Below are 12,307 nucleotides of genomic sequence, written 5' to 3'. Positions count from 1 at the left end.
TCGTTCTCCGTAACTCAGTTTAAAAGGCTTCTACTCAAAAATTGTCTAAATTATCACCCCTATGATACTGAAGCGTTGTATGGCTTTACCAGAAACAGGACTTACGAAAGCCACACGTCTGTGTGAGTTTTTAGAATGGCGTCGAGAAATGATAGTCTTTTGTCGTTAATGTTAGGCCGCGAGACATAAAGAAAACGGTACAACAAACTAGACAGGAAGTCCGATAAAACAGCCGGAGCCTAACCTCTGCTTGGAGAGTAGCTTCCTTACATTGAAGTTGCTAAACACACAACGCAAACTATTTGTTAGCTTGGATGCCAGACTGTTTCCAGGGCCTACACATACCAACCAAGATTGAGATCGGGCTGGGGTCTTGAATCCAGGCTACCATTTATAGCCTCATTCCCAGACCTTCTAGGGCTCAATTTGCTTTGCGAAGAAGGCTTTGGTTCCATACTACCCTAGCCTGGATCCATGGAGTAAAGACTTCCCCTTGCGTGGTTGCCAGACTGTTTCCAGCGTTACACACATGCCAACTGAGCTGATATTGATATAACTCTGATATTGATATAATTATGGAACATAGATATTATTGAGTTCGTGCTTGGGGGTCTGGAACCCAGGCTAGGCGGCCTCTACTCTAGCCAAGCGTATTTACTAGTCTGGTCACCATATAATTTTCTCGGACTCCTCAGATCGGCTTTGGGAAATCATACCCGGGCTAGTCTGCTATAGGTGGTATCTTACTGCACTTGGGGCGCCGGTGCGTCACTGCGGGGTTCATTCCCTGCGGCACTGTTGTGTTATTTTCGACGATTTTTAAAAATAATTTGATGTTAATAAATAGATGTTGCGTAATACGTAAAAGTATGGCTTAAAAGACAACAAAGTACACAAAACGTAAGAAAATCTGTTCTTTATCTCTGAAATTCGTTGAGTAATCTTTCGAATCCCGCAGTGCCACACCGGTGCCCAAAGCGCAGTGAATTTTCGCCATACGTAACGTGATAGAAAGAACCTATTTTTCCCGTAAAATTCCCCGGCATGCGCTAATAAACTGGGCGGGCGGACAACACTCCCAGTGCCGTAGACTCTAGAGACAGTGGCGAGCTCCCGATGGTATGGTTGCCGGGCTACTATGAATCTAGCCAAGATTTCCAGATCCATATTTGTATCGTGCAAGGTCTAACCCAACTCATGGTGTTTGTGGTGAAATTTCATCGTGGGCATGTTGGCCCTGGAGCCGAGGAGCTGGCTTGTGTGAGCCCTGGAAACAGTCTGGCATCCAGAGCTTTTCGCACATACCTGCTAAACTATATCACACGACTGTGATCGCAGGGGATTTGTCCCTTTTGTCACTAACACCTCGTCGACATGTTGTTTTTAACGCTTTAAAGAGAAGATAATCTACTTATAATAGACCTATTACTTCGTGTTTTAGTAATCTATCCATTTCTGTCAGGCCTCTATTCAAGATGAACGACTGTTAATTGTTGCATTATTTACTGTCCATTCAGAGGGGGTGGAAACATTTCGGTTGTTTATTTTGTCGGCGTGTAAGAGAAAGGGGTGCAGTGGTGGTTTTTGTTCGCAAGGAGACGTGCGGTTTGGAAAATTAATATTTTTGTGACCGTATGAACGAAGTGGGGGATAATACTGTACTTCCATTTGTAGAAACTCCCGTCGTTTTGTCTGTTGCGGGATATTTTCTAGTTTGCCCCTACTCAGACTGTGTGTGTTAGGAGGGGGGGGGGGGGGGGGGGGGGATTGGCATGCTATTACAAAATTCACTGATTTTGGTTTCAACTATGTAGTTTCCAGGTTTTCTCGGAAAATTGTTTTGTGAGAATTTTACACTACTAGTATATGCAGTAAAATGCGAAATATTCGCGGGGATTAAATTTCTCTGTTGGTAAATAAAATAACTAATTTTCGCGGTTAAGTTCGCCTTTGAAACTTCCATGTAGAGTTAAACTGTAGAAGGAGAAATGTTCGCGGTGAAGCGTCACCATCAAAAACGCGAACATAAACTAACGGCGAATATTTCTCCTTTTTCAGTATCACTTTCAGGAGGTTTCTAGCCGAGTAGATCTATGTTATCCCTTGTAGCACATGGCACCTGGATTTGGGTTACAAGATCCGTGTTTCTCAATACTGAGTTCTATCCGTCTTGTTTATTTTTTCCTGTACAGATGCGATGACAGAATGACTTCCATCAGGGCTTCTTCCTAAGGACAGGTGCAGCTGTCGTCCTTCAAGTCACCACTGCGCCTGCGCAGCCTGAGGTCACGTGATCACCAGATGACGTCATCCGTCCGCCATGTTGATATGACTGTTTTTCGTTCATATATGAGCAAATCGTTGTAATATATTATCAAAACCGACACATTCCATAAACACATTCTACCTCATTGTATTGTTAGGAGTACTGACAATGATAACAAGAAAACTTATCGATTTTTGAATGTGGATTTAATAGTACTATGGGTTTTCAAGATGTCGATTTTAGTAGCTCGTAGCTATAGTCACCTTCCTATCGTTAATTGACTGTTGTGATGAACATCTTCTTACGACTTAGTGTACTTACCATTAAAATGTTTGTGATACGACAATACTGAGTATTTTTTAAATTCCATGTTGACAGAGACAAGCAAAATGTGTCACCACATTTAATAGCTTATGTTATTAAAACAACGCCTAAAATTTTAGCGTTGTCAGTATGTTGGGTATTTTTCTTTCATGCATATTCTACCTGTACCAACTAGCGTATGGGATCCCCGATAAACTAACTAGGATGACACATGGGCTACCTGTACAGCATCAAGCAAAATCACCTTGATATTTCAGTAAGTATTGCTAAACGAGGCTAGGAGTACTCTCCAAGCAGAGGTTAGTGGGAAACTAGAAGGACAAAAAGAAGGCCTGCTTTGAATAGATTTAGGATTAGGAATAACATAATTTGTCCTTGGTACGTACAGCCATATAGAGTCTAAATAAAGGCACAAATTAAATAAATGCTTTTCTTGTATGCATAGAATCATGCGGTTTGCTAACTTTTTTATAATAATAGTTTATTGCAATTTCATGCAATTTCTAATTGCAGATGACATGAAAGGAGACAAACAAACAAATAGTGTAGACAGAACAGTATGAAATGTGTCTACTCTAGTAAACTGTAACATTTTGGGTTCGACTTCTTTTACTGAGACAGTGGAAGGTAGTTTTGCTTTTTGTCTGTAAACAGGAGGACATTTGGGTGGAATTTAGTAGCCTCTTTAAAAGCTCTTTTCTTTCGTGATATCGATCGTAGAAGGAACAGTTTGAAACAAAATGTGTTTCGTCTTCCACCATGTTTGACGTGCAGTTTATACAAGTTCTTTCGGACGCAGGTAACTTCTTACACCGCCCTATATAACGCTCGTCCACCTTTATCCGCGGAGTAACCTAAATCCGTTGCTTTCAGAAATGGGTACTTAGTGATATGAAGTTGACGGACGGTTGTTTCAAACTACAATATTTTGAACCTTTTACAAATTGAAATGGTTACAGGGTTGTTTCGCAACAATGTCAGTTCACAACCGTCAGTTCGCAACAAGGCAAGTCTTTTCGCAACAAGGTACAAGTCGTTTTGCAACATTTGAATGTTATTAATTTTGATAGCCTTATGGTATTAGAAATAGTTTACGTATTCCTAACATAATCATACTCCTACCTGTGCACATATGAAACTGTACCGCCCGGCGCACGAAAATCATCGGGCTGTCAGGTCCATGCGGCCCCATGTTCCTCTGCCGCCTGGGTTGTCTTTTGCACCCGGTAAAATTTTTACGCGAAAAGAGTATAATTATGTTAGGAATACGATTTCTAATACTATTAGGCTATCAAGATTAATAACATTCAAATGATGCGAAACGACTTGTACCTTGTTGGGAAAAGACTTGCCTTGTTGCGAACTGACGGTTGCGAACTGACATTGTTGCGAAACAACCTGTTACCCTTGAAACCACCGTCGGTCCAGTTGTATACCCCTTAATACCGTGTCGGTAAACACAACGAATATAGGTTACTCTGTGGATAAAGGTGAACTAGCGTTAACTTATCGGCCACGTTGTGGGATTTAACACTGTACGCAATAAGGTGGCAATCTAGGAATGTACCCTGAAGTGTATATATGTCGGATGATAGGTCAAACGTCGCCAAAGGAGCAAGAGTCCAAACCTCCTTATCAAAGAAAAACGGAGGAGCAAGGTACGGACTGATTTGTATCCATAACAACATGGCACTAATAAACAGATTATGTAAATGATGACATTTCAGCGGTGGTACTAACTAATTTAAATATAGGTTAGTTATGTAGCCTATTCACTGCTAACTTAAAACAACCGCGAAATTTTCTTTTGGTTCTGACTCTCTTCGGTCCACCAACGTATTGTATCAAAAGCCGCAAACTTGAAAACACCGCGAAAAGCTCAATTTCTTGTTATTTTGAATCCGTTTACCGTATGTGATCACTGTACAAAGTACGCAATGGTTACGGTAATAGTAGGTCAATGATTACGTCATCTTGATTCAATTACTGTGGATGCATTTAAGTTCGTGGGGGTTTAATTGCGCGGTAGCTGGAAAATGGACTTTTCGCTGTGGTTTTAATTTCGCGGTAGCACCATGCACTGTAGTCTCTTACTGTTATAGAAAAATGTTCGCGGTGGTTTTAAATTCGCGGTGAAGCGGCCGCCGCGAAAACCGCGAACATTAATCCACCGCGAACATTTCTGCATTTACAGTATATGGATGGCGTCCATCGGAATCCCAAATCTGATGCGAGCTTGCGACTAAAAAAAAGTTTTGCCAAATAAAATGCAAATAATGAAATCTGATTGTGGTCAGGAAGGTTGAACTCAGCACACGAAGTATGGTACACCGAACAATAGAGCCTTTATTTTGTTCTGTCAAATCTTCTTCTTTGGCTTTGGAATTGTCTTAAGCATTATATTATTTTAGTAGGTCTTTTGTTGGTGCAATTTACGGCATATATTTGTACCTATTTTGACGCGATTTACAGTTTTCTCGAAAACCCTTTTCTTTGGAAACCGACAAAAACTGATGCGAAGGCGGATGTTATCCATGTGGAGAAATCTTAATTGACACGACAAAAGTACAGCGACTTTCGTAAGGTCTGTTAACTACTTACAGTACAACTAAACAGGCATATATGGATATCTATAGGTAAGAATAACTCAACGTATTGGGTCGAGCATGTTATTTACACTATTGGTTCTACGTATACGGTATGAGCATTCGTAGATATATTTACCTACTTGAACACAGTAAGGGTTATCGCCTCCCAGAATGTAGTTGAATTTATCTATCGAAGAGAGAGTAGCAAATTCTTTGGATCAAGGGGAAAGAATTGTGAACAGCTCTGTGCGTTTATCATTATATCTTGAACAATCCATAACAGAGTGACGTTCATCTTCGATCTCATTTAGGGAAAATGGACAAAACCTTTGTAGTATATATGTGGCCACAGCAAGTAAATTTTATGGATGACATCTTCTGCAGACTGAAAAAATAGGGCGAAAAAAACAAGATGGGTGAAAAAAAACAGATGGCTACATTTTAAGAAATAGGCACCATAATATAAAGTTGTGATGACTGTTGTAACAAGAATTAGAGGGACAAAGCATGGTATCAGGGCCAACAAGGCTTTCGTTCCTGTATTCAAGACATGTACTGGTGTGGTAAAAGTGACACTAGTGTGGTAGACTGGCATCACCACCAACAAAGTTGGCAACCACACTCATGGCTTCCATATTGGTGTCACAGTTTTACAACTATCCAATAAGTTTCATTTCTACAACTACAGTCCCGAGTACCTCGCAAGTGTCACTTCTACAAGTACAATTATTAGACTACAACACAACATATTTGCTCATTTTGGTACTTTATCGTCATGTTGACCATCCCTGCAGAAGAAAAAAAAATTTTTTTCCCTGAAATTAGGTGAAAATTAATGCGCGCGCTGATGTCATCCATAAAATTTACTTGCTGTGGCCTATGATAAAAGCGAATAAACATGGCTTGACTGATGAACCAGATTTTGGATCATAACATCTGCTCACGTGACGTAAATATAGTCATCACTAGGTACGGGATGGTACATGAGGTACCCACGTGATCGGTATTATGTTCAAAGATCAGACGAAAATATCGAAATGTAAACACAGCACGCCTTTAGTCAGCAAAATACGACTGAGGGCGTGACGCTTTTGCCCAGACCAGGCCGAGTATAAAAAGGCCCGGCGTAGAAAACACCAACATTCTTGAGCTCGGAGAAAGCAGCAAGGCACAGATCCCGCTCTACAAGAAGACAGGACTAACGGATTGACAAAGGTACGCCAGTTATCAATTACTTGCATCATCCCTACAAAATAGACTAAGTGCATGGTTATGTCCTATTCTAAGGTGAAAAAAATTGAGTGTTTTCATAGAAGAAGATCTTGATTGTTCTCCCCTGCATTCACCCTGAAGTGTGATGAACTGATTACCCCATCCCCTAGGGTGCCTACTGAAGGCCTGGAAGTTGTTGTTTATAGCCAGGAGGGTCTAACTCGGGGGGTCACTTAGATAAAACTCCGTAGTATACCTGTAAAGGTGATGGCGCTATAATTGGCGTCGTATTGTCGTAACGGTTAGGATGCTTGGCCCAGAGGCCCTGGGTTTGAATCCCTTAACATGCCGCCGACGCTAGACCCTTGGGAAAGCACTTAAGTAACACTATCCCCACCTAGGATGTAGAAATACCTGAATTCGTTTTGGGAGGCAAAATGCGTTGGAACGAGAGGGTTTGGGCTCCGCCTTCCAACGCCGTTCCCTAGACACAGTGGATAAAAATTGAACCCACTGCCCCCACGACATTTTCTTTTCTTAAACGCTAATGTCTTCAAAGACTCACAATCAACATGTTGGTTGGATCTCCGATTCGTTTTCATATCAATAAAAGTTGATTTCGTTTCCTCAAGGTGTGGCGGGTGGTTCTTCTCAGTAACTAATTAGCAAGCTCGACTGGATATAGGCTGACTTTCAGCCTGTAAAATTGGGTAACAGGTTGTTTCGCAACAATGTCAGTTCGCAACCGTCAGTTCGTAACAAGGCAAGTCTTTTCGCAAGAAGGTACAAGTCGTTTCGCAACATTTGAATGTAATTAATCTTGATAACCTAATAGTATTAGAAATGAGTATTCCTAGCATGATTATACTTCTTCCACGTAAAAATCTTACCGGGTGCGAAAGACATCCCCAGCGGCAGAGGAACATGGGGTCGCATGGACCTGACAGCCCGATGATTTTCATACGCGGGGCGGTACAGTTTCATACGCGGCGTGCACAGGCAGGAGTATAATTATGTTAGGAATAAGATTTCTAATACTATTAGGCTATCAAGATTGATAACATTGGAATGTTGCAAAAAACGACTTGTACCTTTGTGCGAAAAGACTTGTACCTTGTTGTGAAAAGACTTGCCTTGTTGCGAACTGACGTTTTCGAACTGGCATTGTTGCGAAACAACCTGTAACCGTAACATTGCTAGCACACGGACACTGTTCTTCACGTTTGAGTGATGTTATTCCGCTCTTAGTTTGTTATCAATCTGAATGATAACAATACGTTTTGAAAGGGCTTTGAGTCTTGAAGGGACTTTTGCATTTCAAGCAAATTCCGTCGTGGATCTCTATAGGAAATACAGCATACTAGTATGTATACGCAAAAATATACACAAAGAGTGCCCACGACTTTTCGCTTTACATCTTGTGTAGCTTGTCTTTTATATCGTGCTTTTTGTTCACGAAAGCTGCCCGGTCGGGCCCCGGTTTGGAAATGTGACATAGGTCTAACTTAAACCTTTGTCGTTTATGAAGAGAAGATGCGGACCCTCCTCCTCCTGTGCGCCCTGGCGGCGGCCACCCTGGCCCTGACGCCCGACGAGATCCAGCAGTTCAAGGCTCGGGACGTGACCGAGCAGAACACCGGCCTGAAGGGGAGCGTCACCGTCACCTCGGCCGCCGACACCATCACCATCGTCAGTAACGGGATCCCTGACCACGCCACTGCTGTCTATCCTAACAGGCACAACCCCAACAGCATCATGGTAAGGAAACGTTTATCACTCCGACCGTGGTTAGTGTCTACCAGACTGGGGGTAAAAAGTGTGTGTACTGTAAAATTAATGCATTTACGTTCGCGGGGATTCAATTTCGTGGTAGCGGGAATAAGGACTTATCGCGGTGGTTTTATGTTCGCGGTAGCACCATGCACTGTAGTCTCTTACTACCATGGAAAATGTTTGGTTTTGTGTGTGTGTGTGTGTGTGTGTGTGTGTGTGTGTAAGGTGAAGCGACCACCGAACATTATCCACCGCGAAAGTTTCTGCATCTAAAGTATGTTTCTAAGTGTGTGTGCGCGTGTTTCTGTGTGTGCTTGTGCGTGTGTGCGTGTTTGTGTTGTGTGTGTTTGTGTGTGCGTGTTTCTGAGAGTGTGTGTGTATGTTTGCGTATGTGAGTGAGTGTGTGTGTGTCACTGTGTGTGACCGAGAGAAAAAGGTATGTATGAGTTTCGATGTGTGCGTGTGTGAAAGAGTGATAGGCAGAGCGATAGAGAGAGGTGTGTGTTTTGATGTGTGTGTGTGTTCGTGTGAGTGTGTGTGTGTTTGTGTGTGTGTGTGCGTTCATGTGTGTGTGTGCGTGCGTGTGCGCGTGCGCGTGCGTCTGTTACACAATGTCAGAATGTCCACAACTAGGGCTGGGTATCGGTACAGCGTACCGGTACAAAACCGTTTTTTCTTATTGGACCGGTCCAGAAAAACCGGACCTGAAAAAATTAGGTGGACCGGATGTTGGACCGATTACAAAATTAACATATTATTTTATCAGGCATTCACACGTTTTGGCGCTTGCAGTTGGAAGAAAATGACAAGAGTGAAGCAGTGTAGAGTTTATAGTAATTTCTACCAAGGTTTACAGCCAATCGTACAGGTGCAGTTAGTGTTGTAGGATTTTAAAACGCCAGTGTAAGTCTAATACTCCACCAAACAGATTTCTTTGTAGTGAAATGGACAATTGGTATGAGTCATACTGAATCAGGTCCAGGTTCAGGTCCGGACCTGGACCTGATCCTATTCATTTGTACTAAGTTCTTGATTTTGGATAACGAATATTAAAATCCAGAAAATTCTGCCCCATGTAAACATCAATATTCAAGTAGCCGTTGTCTGGCAACAGCCACGCCAAATGTTGGTTAAGCGTTGCCTGGCAACAGCCATGCCAAACATTGGTTAAGGCTTAAGCGTTGCCTGCCAACAACCCCACCAACCCCGCAGTTGCTACGTGTATACACAGTGAACAAATAACACAATCAGAATAAAAACAACGTCCTTGGCTAGGGCTGGGTGCAAGTCGCAATCTTACGGGCAAAGTCTTTCAATCTGCGACTCACGACGAAAGCATCTGAAGCTATGGGCAACTAAAGTACATATTCCCCAAGGAGTTTGTGTCGTTGCCCGCACTTAATCGAGATAGTGCGGGTCGATAGTTGTAGTTAGACCCGTCCCCTCTTAACTTGAGCGCGAAAACGTCAAAGGTCTAGGGAGTTTCTCAGTTAGGGGTTGACGGATCGTCATGATTTTTTGCATCTTTAGAAACCTTAACACAGGCATATTGTATTGGACAACCCCAACCATATACACTTACGCCACATCTTCAGAAAAAAACGCTGGAGCCGCTAACCTCCATAGCAAGCTCTCTGAGGCCTTTTTTTTCGTCTTTTGAAGAAATGGCCAACTAAGTGTACTATGGGCCGGCAAAAGACGGGGGAAAAGGCCTCAGAGAGCCTGCTATTGAGGATAGGAGCCGCATGGTTCCCGTTTAGAAACTTTACTCAAACCCACACTCAGACATGTTTCGCCGGCGTGGCTTCTTCAATAGTAGTGCTCGAATGTGCACGAGTACAATTTTTAGCGCAATGTGTCCTGGTTGGCTTGACCAATCCCAAATGTTAACATAGTTTATATTCCCTCTTTCTATAGGCTCAAAACTTCCGGTTCACCCTCCCGAAGGCCCCCCAGGTGGCTAGCCAGACGTCCTGTCTCCCGATGGGCCCGGTGGGCGTTGCCATTAACGGCGTTCCCATCTTCAACCCCTTCACCATCGAGTGTCTCGACGCCAAGGAGAACGAGGTCTTCGACGAGTGCGACGGACACCCGGCTCCTAATGGCCAGTACCACTACCACATCCACCCCGACTGCGTCTTCGACGGCACCAGCTCGCACTCCCAGATCGTCGGTGTCGCCGCCGACGGCTTCCCGATCTACGGCCCGGTGGACGACGACGGCACGGTGCTGACCAACGCCGACCTGGACGAGTGCCACGGCCGCATGAAGAACGGGGTGTACCGCTACCACGTCACCAACGAGTACCCCTACTTCATGGCGTGCTTCAAGGGCACGGTTAGGTCCGATAGCGGCATCAATGCCGGCAGGTGTCAGTGCAATGTGGACTCCGTCGTCTCTACCGGTACTCAGACGGATCTTGCGGGCACTGGCACCGGCACAAACACCGGAACCGACACGGGAGGGATCATCAACCCGCACCCGGACCCGTTGTTCCCGGGAGGCCCTCATCACCCGCCACCTGGTGGCAACCACCACCACCCACCACCCAGGAACGCCGTCCCCGACAACCAGCTCACCTACCAGGACTTCCTGCAGTGGCAGCAGCAGCAGCACCAGCACCAGCAGACCGTGCAGCAGCAGCCTCTAGCGGATAACACGGCAACTGCAGCAGACCAGCCGCTGACGCTGTACCAGATCTGGCAGCAGCACCAGCCTACCTGTGACGAGTGGCAGCAGCAGCAGTGGCATCAGTTCGAGCGGGTGTTCCTGCAGTTCCAGCAGCAGCAGCATGCGCTCCACCAGGCGGCGGCAGGTGGAGATGCAGCAGCTGATCAGCTGCTGCAACAGATGGCAGGGCAGACCAAGAAGCAACCATTCCGTCCCCGTGCACCTGTACACGTGTAAAATTACCGAAGTAGCACCTGTCTCAATGGAAAAGAACAAATAATTCACGAGCTTAAAATCCCAATACAGTAACTGTAGTTGACTCATACAAATACGCCAAACTGTATGACACAGCCTTGTGATATTTTAATTTACGCAAATAAAGAGACAAGTTGATATTATAACTTTTCTGTTTCTATTATGATCTCGCAGAAGATCTAGGTTGTCATATGAATCAATCACTGATCACATAACCTGCCTCCTTGATAACTAGAAAATGGCCCGATAATTTTAGAGAGAGAGAGAGAGAGAGAGAACTGGTTTATTGCCATTGACATAAAAAACTCTTTACTGAAGATTGGCTAGGAAATATAGACGTCCGACAATGTACGCATTGTCAAATTTCCCACCACCATATGAGTACGGTGCAGAGGTACTTGTGTGGAATATGCCCTGCTATTGAAATAGCAAAGAAACTTATCACAGACCTATGCGCCACTAGTCAGGCACTAAAAGGTTAACAACAGAGAGTAGTCGAGGGGCGCTTAGTATATCTTTGTATCATATCTTACACTTATACACACATACTGGTGTTGCTTGGTACAGTATTAACCATTAGGCGCTCGCTGTGGACGTAGCAGTCCGAGTCCACCACGAATAATTGTACATTGTCCCCCATTTATCATTTTAATTGTTGACATTAGTATAGATAACACGCTGGTAATGTTTTTACAAGTGCCACTCTAAAACAAGGTTGGAACTAACTTAAGGCATGTTAAGACTGTTAATATAAACTATATGGATTGTATTAGAAACAAACGCGGTTGGAGTGATTGGCAACAAAAGTTTATAACCTCTTGCGGTATAATGAACAACATCGACGTCTTCAAACGTGTTTGGATGCAATCGCCGTTTAAGTTTTGGCCTGTTGGGCGTTACTATCACTCGTAGTTATTGCTAACATATGTACGTGTGTGTGTGTGTGTGTGTGCGTGTGTGTGTGTGTGTGTGTGCACGTGTGTGTGTGTGTGTGTGTGTGTAAGTGTGTGTGTGTGTGTGTGTGTGTGTGTGTGTGTGTGTGTGTGTGCACGCGCGTGTGTGTGTGTCCCTCTCTGTTTCTCTCTCAAGGCATGTATGTTTGCGTGTGTGTACATGTGTGTTTGCCTTACTCCCCGAGCAGAGGTTGAATCGCACAGATATAGTAGTGGTCGGAAAAATTACACGGGTGCTTGGAGAGTATGTTTGCCTCTCCCTCTAG

General features: G+C 44.0%; 2 protein-coding genes across 3 annotated transcripts in view; both read left to right on the top strand.

Moving 5' to 3' along the window:
- Positions 1–2,612, top strand: part of LOC118418643 (class A basic helix-loop-helix protein 15-like) — a 6,232-nt gene extending 3,620 nt beyond the window's left edge. Inside the window, exon 2 of the mRNA XM_035824650.1 lies at positions 2,193–2,612. Coding sequence (XP_035680543.1) covers positions 2,193–2,232 — 40 coding nt within the window. The 3' untranslated portion in view covers positions 2,233–2,612. The remainder of the gene's footprint in view (positions 1–2,192) is intronic.
- Positions 2,613–6,272: 3,660 nt separating this feature from the next.
- LOC118417040 lies at positions 6,273–11,216 on the top strand. 2 transcript variants are annotated; one of them, XM_035822395.1, is made up of 3 exons: positions 6,273–6,393; positions 7,924–8,148; positions 10,081–11,216. In XM_035822395.1, exons 2-3 carry the CDS (start codon positions 7,924–7,926, stop codon positions 11,068–11,070), a joined length of 1,215 nt encoding a protein of 404 aa, XP_035678288.1. In that variant the 5' UTR covers positions 6,273–6,393; the 3' UTR covers positions 11,071–11,216. The 2 variants fall into 2 exon arrangements, with proteins under 2 accessions (XP_035678288.1, XP_035678287.1); XM_035822394.1 differs by having other exon boundaries at positions 7,919–8,148.
- The last annotated feature ends 1,091 nt before the right edge of the window (positions 11,217–12,307 follow it).

Source organism: Branchiostoma floridae, chromosome 6 (assembly GCF_000003815.2).
Source record: "Branchiostoma floridae strain S238N-H82 chromosome 6, Bfl_VNyyK, whole genome shotgun sequence".
NCBI classification, from domain to species: Eukaryota; Metazoa; Chordata; class Leptocardii; order Amphioxiformes; family Branchiostomatidae; genus Branchiostoma; species Branchiostoma floridae.
Note: the sequence above shows the minus strand (reverse complement) of the source record. Positions and strands in the feature narration are given on the sequence as shown.

Bases quoted from the DNA above. Each gene is read 5' to 3' on its own strand.
- LOC118417040 (XM_035822395.1), top strand. From the start codon at position 7,924: ATGCGGACCCTCCTCCTCCTGTGCGCCCTGGCGGCGGCCACCCTGGCC. The intron at 8,149-10,080 runs GTAAGGAAACGT...CTCTTTCTATAG, and splicing joins ACAACCCCAACAGCATCATG to GCTCAAAACTTCCGGTTCAC.